Below are 16,535 nucleotides of genomic sequence, written 5' to 3' on the forward strand. Positions count from 1 at the left end.
CTGGTTGCAATTTATTATTAAATCATAGCGCTTATCAATTTTCGCCCCTGATTAATGATGGCCGCAGGCGAGGAATCAAGGCAGACACGCAATTAATTGCCAGACTATTAGCAGGACGAACAAAAGGACGAAACAAAGCACTCAACAAGTGATTACAGCAAGCTATCCTTCCTCGGAAGGTCGGCTTCGTTTTTCTTTTTTTACTAAAAACATATTTAAGTCCTTCACGGCAAGGATAAGGAATGCTGGCTACTGTTGCTCGTTCCTTTTTTTTTTTTTTTTGCCGAGGAATATTAAAAATTCATGGCTGAAGTGTGAGTGTGGAAATGAACAACAGTTTTAAGCCAACCTCTGTTAAAAATGCAGGACAACAATTTCCGCTTCCTGTCGCCGGGACGCTGTTTCAATCTCAACTGCTGCTGCCTTCGCTTGCGAAACATTCTGGCCCCAAGAAGCTGGCTCCAAAGGAGTAAAAAATGCTGGATAATACAGGCCTATTAGCCAGGCCCAAATCAAAGTGCTGTTGAAATGGAAATCGTTTGGCGCCGACAGGACATCTCAATTGGCACTTGACTCCATCTGCGTTCCTCTGTGAATTCCTGCTATCTACAAATCCTTTTTTTCGCCCTGTATATCTGTTCGTTTTCTGTGAGAAATCGCACACGCAAGATAAAGTCAAGTCTGGCGTTAAATTGAATCCGCGGCACAATTTTATCTTTACTTTTCAGCGCGTTCAACGTGGCGTATAATCGATTTTTATTTGACTTATTCGCGTACACATATGTGATTTGATTTTCTTTTACTTTTTCAGCATTGAACACTTTACTCAGCCGTCGTTCGGAAAGGTTCGCGTTCAACTAAAACTAAAAGCAATCGCAAACGCGGTCAAAATAAAACAAAACTGTCACAATGACCACTGCTCGTTGGCAAGTGTACTGGGAAAAATGAAAGAACATTTTAAAAAGTGTTTTAAAAATAAACAAAACTTGTAATGTCTTTGCAAAACCCTCTTCTTAACCCCTAAATAACAAATATAAATCTTCAGATTTTATTTCTCATAAATTGATATGCATTTTAAAGTATTTTAAAGTTTTTGCTCATAAATAGTTATGCCACAATTTTTGGGATTTCAGTAAATCACTATTTCTTTATTTACATAAAAGCCTCAAAAACAAAAGTTTCTTTTTAGTGAATTGTTGGTTGTTAGTCAACAAAAAAGAGAGAAACGGGCAGAGAAGGTCGTTCAGAAGAATAGAGCACCAAAACATAAAACCCACATAAATCAATAGTGCAATAGTGAAAAAGGCATGGAAAAAATCGAATGAGATGACCACAATTTAGAAAAAGTTACAGTTGAATTTAAAACGTATTTTAGGCAAAAACTTAAAGTGAAAAACTGAGTACAACTTTTTAGGGAATTATTTGTTAAGGTAGCTTTTAATTTGCTGCATTTTTAAACTTATTTCAAGTTATTATGACTAATAGTATATTTACAAACTTTCACTGCATCCACGTTTTTCCAAAAAATATCCTTTTCCCCTGTTGGAAAACTTTAATTTCCTCAAAACTTTCCCAGCAACTGCAGAGCTGCTGAAACTTGTCATTGGCCAGATCCATGTCTGAATGGCGTGACCTAAAAGTTTGCATAAAGAATTCTGTTTTCCCTGACCAGCCGCAACAACAAACTGCGCTGTAATTACATGAGAAACTTTCCGCCTGGACAACATGGCGTATAAGTAACCGCTCATATTGTCATTTACCGCGCTTCTCAATAAATGGGAAGTGGAAGTGGAATCAGAGGGTTGCTTGCCAGAGCTTTGAATGCAATTATGTGCAGCACATGACCGGAATTCTGTCACTGAAGATGAGTTAAATGCGGGGTATGCGAGGGTATGAAGGGTATGAGGGGTGGACAGCCAGCGGAAGGACGACAGGAAGGAAGTCGGAAGGATGCGGCGGACAGGGGTTGATGTCAGGTAAGTGGGGCAAGCAAATAAAATATAAATAAATAACAGCGGACGAGCCAAACGAGAAAAACCGTAAACAGCGACACTGAGAAAAATACAGCAAAGCTTCGGCACATATTGTGTGCATTTTATATAAACAATTGTGCAAATACACTCACCATTTAATATTATACTTTAAAAATTAAATAAACATAGAAGAGATTTTTAAAGTAATTTGCATATAAAGTTAAGTAAAAATGTTTTTATTTCTGTGCACTCAGAAAATCAACAACAAAGCTGGCGCTTTGATTGTTTTCAAATAAGCGAGCAGTATTAAATTTTTAAGCCAGGCAATTTTCCAGCAAGGTGGTCACAGTTTCAACCTCACCCCGCCCGCTTTTCCCCCACCTTCACCCACTTTTGGCCATCTTTTGCATGTTTTCCCTTTGGACCGAAGCCCAAATTGAGGCTTAAGTTGGTCATTTGCGGTTGGCGTTGTCTCCGTTGTTGTTGGTTACCTTTTGACTTGTCTTCCTTTTCTTTTTTGCTGCTGTGTTTTTCTTTTGGGTTTTCCCTCGGCCTTTTGTTTAGTCTGATGTGACTGTGGGGAAAACTCAAGAGGTTTGGAGGGAGCTGCGTAGGTTCAAGGACTTACATCTGATGTGTCCGTCTCTGTCTCGTTTTGCAAATAAAGATAATCTCACACAGAGCTGCGCATTTTTATGGTAATTTCGCTGGGCTTTCCCTCGCTTTTCGCCACAAAGTGAAAGCAAACAAAAATGGAAAACTGGCGGAGAGAAGACGTTAATTCAATGCCAAATGCTGCGACCAAGTGCCAAGTCCAAAACAGCTGCATTCGAACGCAAATTGAGTTGTTTCTTGGCCAACTTGAAGCGCCTAGAAGATGGCACGAAAAATGGCAGCCCAAAGCGAGAAAATTTGCAACTCAATTTTTGGGAGCAAAAGTTTGGCGGCTAAGTTGATTTTCTAAGGATGTTTGTAAGTGAAATTAAATTGCGGGCAAAATTTCAACTTCATCGGGAAATGTTTCTCCGGAAATGTGTTTTTTTTGTTTGGGGTTTATTTTCAGTTTGACACGTTTAAAACAAATTCAATTGAATCAACTTTAGCTCAAGTTTAATTTTGTATAGTGAAACTGCTCTATCTTTAACTATTAATTTTAGACAAATTTTTAGATTTTTAGAAAAAGTATTTAAGGAATCATGCAATCCCACAGTATCCATTTATCTCTTTCCTGGTCAATTAATTATCCTCATTTTCATCCTTTTCATTAGTTATCCAGATCGGATGACGTCAATAGGCCCACAAGGAAGACTCGTACTGCATTGAAATATTTTATTAAATTTTGTTCTTTTTCCCACGTTTTTGGCACAAGTTGCAAATTAAATTTAGATTTCGTGCACGTAACTTGGGGAGCCATTGAGGCAGCAGCGCTACAAGAACCTTAATTACTTGGCCAACTTGCTGCGGATGCTGTCCTCCCAGCTCCGACCCCGCCCCCTTTACGGCCCAGCCCCACCGCCCCCATTTTCCGTGGGAGCAGTGCCAAGAAACAGTTGAGCGAAAGGGGGAGACTTGGGGTTGCAGGCGAAGGGAGCGAAATCAATACGCGAAACATTAACTCGAGCACTAAAGACACGCCATGGAGTCATTAAGTATCCACCATGCAGTGCACTAAAAAAAAACAAGCAAACTTATAAAAAAAAAAACAACTAAAATGAATATTCTACATATGTGCTTTAAGTCAATTAGAAAAGGGAATTTTTAGTTAAACATTGACACTTGAATTCCCCATAATAACTGAATATTAACCAAAGTGCTTAGTTTGTATTATCATAATCATTATCATATCATTATCATAACAAGCAGCAAGTGGTTGGCTTACAAAACAGTGGTGGAAAACCCAACAGCATAAGCAAAATTCATTTTTTTTTTCAGTGTAGGCAACGAGAGGGTTCCTGCGTGGCTGTGATTAAAGCCCAGGAAGCTGTCGACGCCATCATCGAACAGTTTGTCATAAATGGCGCCATATTGACAGCAAAAAAATTGAAAAAAGGAGGCACCAAACACAACTGCAAAAATTGTTGACAAGGATAAGGGAAAAAAAAGCAGCACATAACTATCGAAGATGGTAATGAAATATTATCAATATTTACTCAGCCAGAAAATCCAGAGGAAAATGAAAAACTATACAAGCAAAGAGGGGATTACAAATAAATATATATTTCTATAAAAAAATTCCAGTAAAAATCATATAGTGTTTCTTGAAAACATAACTTACTTTTTCTCATAAATTTAAGAATTTTAAATTTAGTATTTAATATTAATATTGATATTAAGAACCCTTAACAAACCTCATCGAAATTTATGCATGTCAAAACTGAACCCAAAAAATGCGGCCTGAATAATTAACCAACCATTCGCTTCAGCTGCTGGATCCCACATAAATCAGGCCCCCCAATAAAATTCGAATCAATAATTTTTTAAACAATCAACCAAATCCAAAAATGAAACTTTTCAAAGATGTCGAACGAAACTCATAAATTTTATATGAACAACAGCAGGTTTTGGTACAGAATGCGCATGGATTTCCACTTGAGATATCAATTTTTGTAGCACCAATTTTTGGGTAAACGTTGCTTGCAACATTTTACGACACAGAAAAGTTTCTTTGCCCCCTCGATTCCCTCTTATCATCAGTCTGCTAATTTTATTTGCTACGAACAGCCGCAAATGTTCTACACTGAGGGAAAAACAGTGTCTAAATAAATTAAATCTATGACCGATCTTTGTTGGCATAAATAGAGTAGTATTTTATTCAGCGTGAATGAAACCTTTAATAAAATAATTTTAAAACTTTTTAAATTGCTCAGATTTTTTTAAGATTATGTTTCTGGTCTAAATTTATTTTTCGTGCAGACTCATGAAAAATTTTCGCAGATGTCGCCGCTGAAACAAGCTCATCAAATGTGTCCAAATCGATTCCATCATTTAAAGCATATTAGACCAGTCAACAAATGTGTGTGGGTGTGTGTGTGGGTGGAAAGGGAGAGCGATAAAAATAGAAAGAGAGGAAGGGAAGGGAAATCCTTGGCAGGATGTGCGACACATTGCGCTTTGAACTTGCCAGGAAATGCTGCGAAAAAAAGCGCCGAAGAAGTGTCGTAATTTAATTAAGCTTCGCACCAAATGACAAGCGAAACAAAAGTGGAAATGGAGGAGGAAAAGCCAAAGAAAAGCATAAAAATCACCGTGAAAATTGCATAAAATCAGGATCGACTGTGGCATAAGAAGCATATGAAAGGACATTGATTTCAGCAGAGTTAAGCCAAGCATTTTGCAAAACTCCATGCGATTTCAATGAGATTTACTCAATTTAGCAAAATGGCGTCATAAATATCAATCTATTAAGTACGATATAGCTTGTTAAGGTTGCGGATTAGGAAACGATGGCTTTTTATATCGAATCGCTTGATACGGTAATTGAGTAATTAAGTGGCAATATAAACCGGTTGGCATCAAAGTAAACGCTGCTAATTGAGTTTAATACATCGCATGAGCTCCTTGCTACGTTTAAATGGGTATCACAATTTGCATTTCGTCATTAGCGTACTCATTATTCAATTTAAGGGTTCGTTTCATAAAAATAGGCATCTATATATGGGTTTGCAAAATATTTAATTAAAACGTAAGCAAGCCCGCATGGCAGTAATCCAATTAATAAATCATTGCCAAGTAATCAATCAATACGCGCTGCGGCCCCCAAAGACCCGCACACACAACAATCGCGCAGTTAGCGTTACAGGACACAATGGAGCCCGGAAAATGCCCCCACTCGCATACCACTTTTCATCTCATTTCCCATATCATCCCATTTTCCGATGCCGTCAACTGTTGCACTCCGCACATGCGAGTGACACACAATGACAGCGGCTAATTAAGCTATCAAAATGTACGGCGATCCACCTGGGAACGCCGGCACACACTGCGGTACAGTGGGCACTCGCTTGTGGATACACACACCTGTACAGTGGACTGCGAACTCACCTCGGTACAGTGGAAACTCGCCGTCGCTGTGACTGTGGCACAGCATTATGGGACTTCGACAGCGCGATGCGGCGACCATGATGCCCGTTTTGTGGATACTCAGTTGATTATTGCTACTCGCCGATGATGTTGCTGTTGTGGCTGCTGCTGCTGATGCGGCTGCTGCTGCTGCTGCTGCGGCTGCTGCGGATGCTGCGGATGCTGCTGCATTGGCCGCCGCTGTGCCCAGGGAGTAGGAGCGCGATACATGACTCAAAGTGCGGCGTCTAATGGTGGCAGCATTCGCAGTTGTTGCTGCTGCGGTGGTTGCATTGCGATAGTGATGCTGCGGCGTGGAGTACTGATTCCTGGTGGCCTGCATCTGCAGCTGCAGCTGCTGGTAGCCGCCCAGCGACAGGTGGTGCTGCAGCGGTGGGTGGTGCGAGTGGTGCAAGCGTTGCTGCTGCTGCTGCTGGTGATGCTGTTGCTGCAACTGCTGTTGCTGCTGCAATGTTTGGTGCTGCTGCTGCTGTTGCTGCTGCTGCTGCAATGCCTGATGCGGCTGCTGCGTGGGCTGGTGCTGCGGTGGCGCTTGGAAGGGCGGATGGGAGTGCTGGTGCTGCAGCAACTGTCGCTGGTGCTGCTGCTGTTGCACCGCTGCCATCTGGAATTGCTGCTGCAACTGTTGCAGCAAGTCCTGCTGCAGCTGCTCATTGGTCCTGGCATTGTTGTCCTTCTCCGAGTTGGGATTCTGCGGATTTGGGTTCTGCTGCTGCTTCTCCCAGGGTCCGTTGCTATCGCTGCTGTAATCCAGCTTGAGGCTGCTCCTTTGTAGTCTTGTACAGTTCAAAAGTGCCACTAGACCATTGCGTTTAGGTCGCTGGATTTGTTAGCCAGTACTTATAGCAAATATTACACTAATATTCCTTAGAATATATATCTATCGATGTTACAAAATCTCTGCTAATTCAATTCAAAAACATGGTTTACAAAATTTAAGTTAAGTGGTAGCTCTTTAGTATCAAAGTAACTTCTTTTCGTTTTCCCTATAAGTGAACATTAAATGTCCTTTGAATAATCCAGCTGCTTTGAGGATTTGATTTGTGCGAGTCAAAGATAATGCTATTGGTAACTAGACCATTGACTGCGATGTCAAGGTCGCCTGGCAGCCACTCGAAAGTGTTTATAAAAATCTCCAGCGTAGATTGAAAATAATCAGCTGTTGTGCGTTGGTGGTAAGTTGTTTCGTAGCCAACAGGACTTATTTATTTATATTTATGAAAACACGGAGCACCAAGCACACAAAGCACACGGACGCGATGGCGAAGGATGCGACGCATATGTATGTCACTGAAAGGACCTAGTTCGAACAGGTTCTAACGGTATCTGGGCGAGAGCGAGGACTCGCGACACTCTCTCCCGGGTGAAAAGTCCCGCTTTTCCGCTTTTCCGACCAGAGACGCTGGGCCAAAGTACGACGACTGATTGCGCCGAGCTTTGTTATCCTGCGGAAAAGCTGGCCGACTGGCTGGCTGGCTGGCCAAAAGCGCAATCAGCCGAGAGAGAGAGAGTTGTGGAGGAAATCTGGAGTCTGCGAGAGACGAAAAGCACAGATAGCAAACAGTCGGGTCCATCTGAGCATCCACAGCATCAGGGTTTCATCAGGATTTTGACTCAAAATCAAATGTTTTAATAGGAGTTTCAACTGTTTAAACTGCTTTAGATAGTTATTTTGAAAATCACTAGTAAGTACAGGAGATCGGTTTATTTCAACATTTACTGAACCGTTAAACTTTCTTTATTTTATGAGTATTTTCTTTTTTTTTCAGTGTGACCATGAGTGAGCGAAACAGAGTTGCATCTGCTGGTGCTTAGAAAAGTGGCCTCTGCCTGCGCTTGCATCCCAAAAGAAAGAGGTGAAAGAGGAGAAGCGTATGTTTTGCCAACTCTCATTGATTCCTCTTTGCTGTTTACCGTTACTGGACCACCCACGCGGCAGGAGAACGAGAATGGAAAGGAGAAGCAACAACAGCGACGAAGAGTTTGGCACAGTTTAGCATCGCAGATGAGGAAACAGTGTGCCCAGACTCGCTTGTAACTCAACTTAGTTCTATAATGAAGAGAAATGTGTTCTGCAAGACTGAAAACTTAAGACTTAGAAACAACTAAATACAAGCGAAACGACTTGCTGCTAAAAGATTTCTGTGGCTTATGAAATTCTAAATTTGAACGCTTTCATTTGCGATAAGATAGTGTTTTAATAACCAATAAAAGCATTGGCAAATCATCCCAGGCAATACAATTTTTATTGCAGAGAATCTTATCAACGGATATGTTGTAATTAGAAATTAGACCACTGTGCGAAGCCCACATCTGTGGGTTCATTCACCCAACCATTCGACCGAATTGTGGGCGGAGAAAAGTGGGGAGGTGGCTGGGGAAAACAGCTGCTCCTGGAAAATGCAGAGTAACTGCTCAAGAGCAGCGCGATGGGAAAGCTTCTCTCGTTTTTCCGGAGCTTTTTGAGGAGACACGACTCTAGTTTAAAAGTAATTGCGAGAGCAGCAGCCGAATGGAAAATGTTTCGCTTTGTTTGCCTTTGCCATAATTTATTTATGCATTTGTCACTGTTTTTTCGTTATTTTGATAAAGTTGTACCCAGATAATTTCGACAGGACCCACGGGAAACCCAGAAACCTAGCGTTTCCAAAGGGGAATGTCGCCAAACTCAGCTCACTCTCTTTTATTTCAGTTTGATTTCGTTTTATTTTAGTGATAAGGCTCGGCTCGAGAAAGTCGATATCGTAATATAAACACGAAATAGGAGCCCAGCGCCGAGCAGCAAGCAATTCGCTGTTGAGGGAGAAAAACCAAAATGTGGATGCCATCCGCCAGGAAAACCGAAAAGGCGAGGAGGCCAAGGGGTGTGCACTGAGAGAAACTTATAGGTGGAGCAGGAATAGGTTAGGATTCAAGGGTAAGAGCATGCTATGCTCTCAAGAGCGTTTGAGTTTGAAATGAATGGGAATTTGAAATGAATTAAAATTTCATTTGCTTTCCATGACTTTCTCTCAGTGTATAAAGATGTAGCACACACATAGGGGTTATAGGGGTGCCGCTTTGCTCGCGTGGGTTTTGTTGATTTTGCGTGCGCATAAAAAATCGAAGTGGGCTTGTGAGGTTGGAGATTCGAAGCCGACGAGAACGGGATCGGGTTCGGGGGTTGGGAATTGGGGATTGGGGCTTGGTGCTTTTTGGGGCATTTGGGGGCAGTGGGAATTGTGGATGCGACAATCTGGGCGCGTGTTTTTGGCTGCTGGAGCCGCTTGTTTCGCATTCTGCACTTCTGTGGTTGAGGGCCGACTCATTTAGGGGCGTGTACCCCTCTTTTTGGCCACCAAAAGGGGGTTGAAATGCCGACGAACAGGTGGCGAGCACATGTGAACGCAACTCACCTGTAATATCACGATCGTAGAGGTAGCTACTGGCACTGCTCTTGATGCTTATGGAGTCCAGGGGCGTGGCAGGTGGCTCAAAGATGTCGAAGGAGTTGCAGGAATCTGCCGAGGGCGTCGAAGGCTCCACCATTATCCTTGCTGCTGACGATGTGCGTTTAAATACAAAAAAGAAAACCAAAAATGCATGCGATAAGGATAAATGTGCAAGGTATGATTTCAAAGCAAAATCAGATCTTTATTTACAAGAAAACAATATAAATAATTAAAACACGTTTCAATTCGTTTATATGTGAAAGGTAATTTATTGTTATGACCCATCTTAAGATTTAAAACATGTTATAAAACATATCAGAACTTCATTGCATTCAAAATGCTTACTTCAAAATCTAAGATTAACTTAGATATTTTAGCAGACTTTTATGAGAATTCTTATCCACCACTTGACATTTATTAAAAGCCAAACCCCTATTTAAATAAATTTCATGGAAATTACATCGGTTTCGATTACAACAATCAGCTTCTGCCGTCCCTCTGCCTTTTTCGTTCCATCTCCTTGCTGTAGAAGTGGAGCTGTCTATTGACCTTGCCCACCACATGCAGTTGGCTCTTGTCGAGATATCTGAAGATCTCGAAGTACAACTCATCGGGCAGGCCCAACAGCGATGGCTGCAGCTTGTTCTCCATCTGCATTAGTTGCTGCGATCGCATGGGCTGGAATACGTGCTGCTTGAGCTGATAGGAGAGCTCATCCAGCTTCCGAAAGCGATGATAAACGGGCTTGTTCTTCGCCTGAATATTGAGCACATAGCGTCCGATGGGCAGGCTGATGCTGTAGCCAGGCTGCTTCGAAGGCGGTGCTGGGGATAGGTTGACTACGAGCTGGTCCCCCAGCGTGATGGCCATCAGGCGGGACTGGAGGGCAGCCACCAGGGAGGTCTCCTCGGGTGCATGCTTATCCAACAGAGTTCTCAGACGCATTTGGTACGCGGTGTCATTGAAGCACACCTCATATTGGGCAGGTTGTTCGCTCAGGAGGCGCACATTCAGGGCGTGAAAGCTGCTAAATGATGGAACGGGCTCAATGAGGTGTCGCTTCTGGGCAAATGTCTGCTCCTCCACAAAGCCGCACTCCAGGGCCACCAGGTAAGTGAGCAAGTGCAGCCACTCGGCAGCCGGCATTTTTCGGTTCTCCTGGTACTGATTCAATAGCTTCTCCATGTGCTGCGGCACCGATTCCCGTGTGGCATGCTCCAGGATCAAGGGATCCGGCTCTTGGGCGCTCTTCTCTTGTATCAAACGCTGTCGCTGCTTTTTCGCAACTGCAACGAGTTTTATTTATATTTTACTTTAAACGAAATCTGAAGGATGTGATTAGTGAAATTGTGTGTGCTGGTGGTTAGGAGAATATTGAAAATTGCAGCAACTAACCTGCTGTGTGCGGATTTGGGAAGCAACAACTCAAACTGGTGGTTATATACAATACATTTTAACAATACAAAAGATGTGACACTGAAGTTAACTCAAAACTCGCGATTACATTAAGAGTGATATGAAACTTTATAATAAATACACACTTGTATTCAAATATAAATCACAAATTGTACAAATCACTAAGAAGTCAGAAATAATTGGTAATTAAAATTATATCAGTATTTTCTTGTATTCTTGTATAAATAATAAGTTTAGAAGATTAATTAGAGCACTAGTGTATATAGTTTGTTTAATCTAGTACAAAGCAAATACAAATTCATTTACATTCAAATTTATTTTCCTTGCGGTTTGAAGCAATTTACAAAATACTAAAACAGGTTTTTCGAAATTTATAGTACATTCATTGTTATCTGGATGATTCATCGAAAAGAGTCGCCGATCTTGGGATAAAAGTGTAAGGAACTTTATTCAAGTTAAGAAAGGCTACAAAGTAATACAAAGTATGGTGAGTACATAATAAATAAAAGATGACCATATGCTCTATAAATTAACAATCGAAACAGGTTTCAATAATTTGTTAGAATATATTTAAGTGATGATCATATTGTTATTAGCATAATGCAAGAACTAGTGTTTATTGTCTAGTTTCTATGTTTTTTATGATTTATGCGCATCTATTGTTCATTGTTCAGTGATGTGGTTTAAATAATGATTTCTATTTTAGCATAGAACTAGCTTCTAAGAATCAGTGATGCTCTAAGCTTATAATAAAGATTATTTTACAATGAAGAATACTACATATAATATAATTTATAGTTTAGTTACTATTTATCTCTTTGTTTACATTTTTGTTCTTTGCTTTGTTCATCGGTAAGCAACTTGCGATAAGTGATAAGTGCTAAGTCATTAATAAATAGTGTAGATTACGAGTAAACAAAGGTAAAATGCGTGCAGCAGGCCATTTATCAATTACTTAAAGGTGGTCTTAACCGAAGTTACTAAGTTTCTAGAACTATTTTATAGGAATTCCTTTCCATTTGGCATTGCTTACCTTGTTCGGAAACTTTGATGTCCTTCGTGGCGACCACTTGTTGCTCATTTTGCTGCTGCTGCTGTTGTTGTTGTTGTTGTTGTTCGCCCGATGTCGTGGGACCGGCTATAAAGCCGTCAATTTCGGATTTAGCATCTGACATTTCAGCTATTCACGTACGAATTTTGTGCGAAACGATTTGATTTGATTTTATTTAAATTATTAATTCGACTGTCATTGTCCGCTTTCCCAATGACAATCGGAAAATGGGGCATACTGCGTTTTATGCACTCGAATTTATGATGTTTTGAAGCAAGAACGGCAAACTAATAGGGGAAATCACAATTTTATCTTACTTCGTTGGTTAACTGCAGCAGATGTGGCACTTGAATTACAAACATATATCTTATTTACAAGAGTTTGCGAATTTTTAAATAAATATCCAACGATGTATTGTTCACGCAACAAAAACAAAGCAAAACGACGCGTTGGCAGGCGTTTTCTAGAAAACGTTGTTAGTCACACATCTTTCATAAGTAGACGCAACAGCCAGTTTCGTATGTATTTCGCTTAATATAAGTTACGCTTTTGTAGGAGCAAAAATCACAGAGATTTACAAAAATTCGCGAAAAACCATTGTTCATTTCGCGAACAATCAGCTGGCAGGCAGCCGCTATGCAACACTACCGCCGGTGCTACACAATACTTATCGATTGCAGAAGAGCCGGGAGCTGCGTTTTCTATCTAGCTATTTTAAAGCTGAAAATTAAAATACCAAAATATCGAACATATGAAGGTTATAAGTAGATGCGTTTTAGGTTGGAATAACACAAGACTTTCAACCTAAAACTCACTAAAAAAATGCAATGCTTGAGAGTCTGTTTTTATACTCTTTTTTTAAATAATTTAAACCCTAGCTATAATTTAGTTCCAATAGTTGGCAGCACTAATAGCAATATATGGCCAGTGTTGGCAAATGGCTTTCAAATAGCCGGCTAAATGGTTTGTTTTTGTTGAAAGTAGAAGAAATTTCTTAAAAACATAAGAAATACCTTAAGAAACATGGCGAGCCACGAGGAAAATGAGTTGTACATGGTCAAGGAGGCGCAAAGGCTCAGAAAAAGCGATCCTTGCGCGGCCATGGCCTGGATTATCACGGCTAAAACCCTGTATCCCAATGCATTCAATCTGCAATACGAGGCTTACCTTCTGGAACGCGATGCTCTAAATTACGAGGAGGCAGCAAAGTGTTTCAGCCTTATGTGAGTTGATAATAACATACCTATTCAGTTACTATATGTATTACACTTCTAGAGCCTCCAATTTCCCAAATCAACATACGGAGCTGTGGCAGGAGATCAACTCGCTAACGAATGCCCTCAGAAATGAGAATGAAACTACGCCGGAGCACGAGTTCTATGTGAAAATGTATAAGCACCTTACTCCCGAGGTTCAGCACAACATATTCATGCACACCATCAACCACAGTGGCGATAATCTGGAGCGCGTCTATATCTATATACTGATGTTCAACAAGTTCCCCAAATCGGCCATAACTCAGGCTCCCCGACTACTGGAAATGCTGGCTGAGGGCATGAAAACCGAACCGGATCTCTATCAGAGGATTCTGGTGGAGGAGGTTTTGCCCATGATCCAGAATAAACCACCAGAACTTTCGCCAAATCTGGCCTGCAGACTATATACCAGTTCCCTGGAGTTTTATCTGCGGCAAATCATGGATGATTCGGATACGGCGGATGCCTGGAAGAACATCTTCAAAGTCCTGATGATCTGCGGACAGATGATGGGCTGGGAGCCCTTTTTGCCCTTCAGCAAGCATGTCAACCAGAACGTCTACTGGGAAAAGCTGGTGGACATACTTTCTGGAAGTCCGGCGGGCAGCTCTCAGGTTTTGTTCTACGCCACCACCTTGTTCATATACTCCCTGCATGGTTATATACGAAATTGCAAGTTGAGAATCGAGGATGCCGATGTATGTCATGTTTTGGTAGAGGGATTCATGGAATGGTCCCCGGAAGGTGATGGCTCCGAAGTGCCCAGCATGGAGCCACCGAAATTCTCCCTGACCACTAGCATAAGTCCGGAGTTATCCAAGGCCTTCTTGCATGCAGCGCAGTGCTGGCAATTGCTCAATACGGACCAATTCCAAAGGGATTTCAGTCAACTTATGCTGGCTCTTCCTTTGGCGCCTTGGATATCCAGGTTCCTCTTCGACTTGGCCATTTATTTCGGACACCGGGATGAGGCGAACAAGCTTATGGCGGACATGACCACCCAGAGCAGCCTGGTGCAGAGCCTGCAGATCTTGAGCCTTAATTTAATGCAGGGAAGCATGACGGTAAGTTTAAAGTGAATTATTTCAAATGAATAAACTTCAAAGAATCTCTCACACAGCTGCAAGGCTTCCAGTGCATTTTGAAGATCCTCTCAGAACTCCCCGCCACCCAGGGGCAACTTTTGGAAAACATGTCGCTGAAGGGCCACAGGCACATGGTTTTTCTGCCCCTCACTCGATCAGCGTTGGTGCAGTATTGCGTGGGTGCCATCATCAGCAGACTCAGTCGCAAGGTCTACGAACCGAACTGCCCAGATCGATTACTGGGCGATCTCCTGGTGCTGCAGCAACTGAATCTGCTCAACGACGTGCTGCTCACTCAACAGATATTCAGCCTGATCAAGCAACGCAAATCGTTCAATCTGCGCACTCTATCCACCTACATAATAAATATCGATTTGATTGAGGAGCTCTCGCACATTTGGAACTCGCAGCAGGAGGATAACTTCGAGTTGACCAGCTCACCAATTTCCAGTGGCACACCTACTGCGACAACTGTAGCTGGCGGTTCCCAGAGCCGAAGAATTGGAACCCGTGGAGCGGACAAAGGAGCCCGCGATGAATTTAGGTCGATCACACGCCAGCAGATTGCGCGCTGCAATGAGAATGTGATCACTTTGCTGGCGAATTTCATCAGCCAAGAACATTTGATGCTGGCGCAACATATCTTTGGAATCAGTCAAGCCGTGGAGACGATTGTGATTAAGTGAGCAGTTTAAACTACCGAGGGGGAACATTTATACAATATCAATATTACAGCAGCTATTATCCAACTATCTTACACCTTGTGTGTTTGATTTCCACTTGTTAATATGTATGACTACTATATTTTAGTTCACACGTTTGAATATACAATGTCTAGACTGTAATTTGCTTATCAATTAAACAAATATTTATTTTATCAACTGATAACATAGTTAAAGGTTGGTTGCATTTGATATGTTTCGATTTAGTCATAAGCATAATATTAACACTTATTTTTAAGGTAATTTGGGTATAATAAATATAATTGATCGACTAGCAATTTCTTTGCCTTAACATTTCTGTTATAGCATCAGATGTGTACTAAATATTTATATTATTTATACATATTTATTGGTTTTAAGAGCCTCTTTTTTACATAATAACACTCGTGTGCACAATAACTATTTAATTTGGATTCCTATCACACATATTCCGCGGTGGTCGTCGTGTATTAAACAGCTATCTGGGCTTCGGGTTTCGTCTATGAACTTGGAGGTAATAAGGTCTTCTCGGAAGACTCCACTAACTCCCCCTCCAGTGGCAAGTGAACCCCGAAATCGTGCTTCATGTAGGACATGAGCACATTGTAAACAGCCGTGCACACATTGACGAAGGTCACCCGGTATTTGGTGTCCAGATAGCGAAAGTTCAGGTACTGTGCCGCCGGCCAGGTCATCCAATCCAGCATGTACACATAGGGGAACTTCGAGATCAGCTCCTGATTTGTGGCCTCCAGCGTTTGCCGCTCCAGATAGCAAAGGGAATAGAAGAAAATGATGATGCAGGCGGGCGACATGACCAGCTGGTCAATCAGGATCTTCTTGAAGATATTCTTCAAGGTACGAGCGGGCATTACCCTGTCCATCCAGTTATAGACGTAGTGGTGCAGCGGTCCCTGCAGCGCACCAGCCACAAACATCCTGTACATGCGATCCGTATCAAAGCGATCCTGGTGCCGCAATCCCCGCCTGTACTCATACTCCTGGGCTATCACATCGCCCACGACCATCAGCAGTCCGGAGCCCACCACGTTCGTCACGAGCAGATACTTTCCGAACATGTTGCTCCACGCGATTTTCGTCCATCGCAGCAGCATGAAAGTCAGGGTTCCACCCTCCGTCTCCCCTTTGCCGTGGGTCAAACGAAATCCGTACTTTTGGTGGCCCACTACATGGGTTCTCATCCGGCACAGAGCCGCGTAGTCTCTGCGGGCATGGGTGGAGCCATGGATTTTCTGGGTCCACGGAACTGGCGGGTTTCGGAGACCGTAGCACTGGCGCAGGCAGCGAATGCCCAACATCATTCGCAGCCACTGCAATTTGGGGACCACTGTAGTCCCGTGTGTTTTTGATTTACGTTACGAAAGACTCGATTGTTTTGACGTTAAACTGGCAGCTGATTGGGGATGGCACTTTTTCGACTGACCATCTACTGTATCTGCAAGCTTGAAATCGATAGTATTTGTTATCACTTTTGAAATGCGTTTTATGAGATTTTGAAAAGCGGTGTTCTTAGTTAGTGCA

At 42.0% G+C, this 16,535-nt stretch overlaps 3 protein-coding genes across 7 annotated transcripts in view; 1 reads left to right on the top strand and 2 right to left on the bottom strand.

Annotated features, from left to right (window-relative positions):
• LOC120450172 (protein nutcracker) overlaps positions 1–12,579 on the bottom strand; it is a 96,374-nt gene extending 83,795 nt beyond the window's left edge. For 2 of the 5 annotated variants that reach the window (XM_039633023.1, XM_039633022.1), the window contains exon 1: positions 6,015–6,657. In XM_039633023.1, coding sequence (XP_039488957.1) covers positions 6,015–6,657 — 643 coding nt within the window. Of the gene's footprint in view, positions 1–349; positions 456–6,014; positions 6,658–9,448; positions 9,590–9,877; positions 10,771–11,933 lie in introns of those variants that run through there. The other 3 variants (XM_039633026.2, XM_039633032.2, XM_039633029.2) reach the window with 3 other exon arrangements.
• A 310-nt stretch (positions 12,580–12,889) lies between these two features.
• Positions 12,890–15,198, top strand: LOC120450623 (integrator complex subunit 10). The gene is made up of 3 exons (XM_039633769.2): positions 12,890–13,174; positions 13,227–14,271; positions 14,328–15,198. Exons 1-3 carry the CDS (start codon positions 12,975–12,977, stop codon positions 14,976–14,978), a joined length of 1,896 nt encoding a protein of 631 aa, XP_039489703.1. The 5' UTR covers positions 12,890–12,974; the 3' UTR covers positions 14,979–15,198.
• A 142-nt stretch (positions 15,199–15,340) lies between these two features.
• LOC120450626 (mpv17-like protein 2) lies at positions 15,341–16,332 on the bottom strand. Its single transcript, XM_039633774.2, has one exon. The coding sequence runs from the start codon at positions 16,313–16,315 to the stop codon at positions 15,494–15,496; it is 822 nt and encodes a 273-aa protein (XP_039489708.1). The 5' UTR covers positions 16,316–16,332; the 3' UTR covers positions 15,341–15,493.
• Between the last annotated feature and the right edge of the window lie 203 nt (positions 16,333–16,535).

This window comes from Drosophila santomea, chromosome 3L, assembly GCF_016746245.2.
Source record: "Drosophila santomea strain STO CAGO 1482 chromosome 3L, Prin_Dsan_1.1, whole genome shotgun sequence".
NCBI lineage: Eukaryota > Metazoa > Arthropoda > Insecta > Diptera > Drosophilidae > Drosophila > Drosophila santomea.

Bases quoted from the DNA above. Each gene is read 5' to 3' on its own strand.
- LOC120450623 (XM_039633769.2), top strand. From the start codon at position 12,975: ATGGCGAGCCACGAGGAAAATGAGTTGTACATGGTCAAGGAGGCGCAA. The intron at 13,175-13,226 runs GTGAGTTGATAA...TTACACTTCTAG, and splicing joins GCAAAGTGTTTCAGCCTTAT to AGCCTCCAATTTCCCAAATC. The intron at 14,272-14,327 runs GTAAGTTTAAAG...TCTCTCACACAG, and splicing joins TAATGCAGGGAAGCATGACG to CTGCAAGGCTTCCAGTGCAT.
- LOC120450626 (XM_039633774.2), bottom strand. From the start codon at position 16,315: ATGATGTTGGGCATTCGCTGCCTGCGCCAGTGCTACGGTCTCCGAAAC.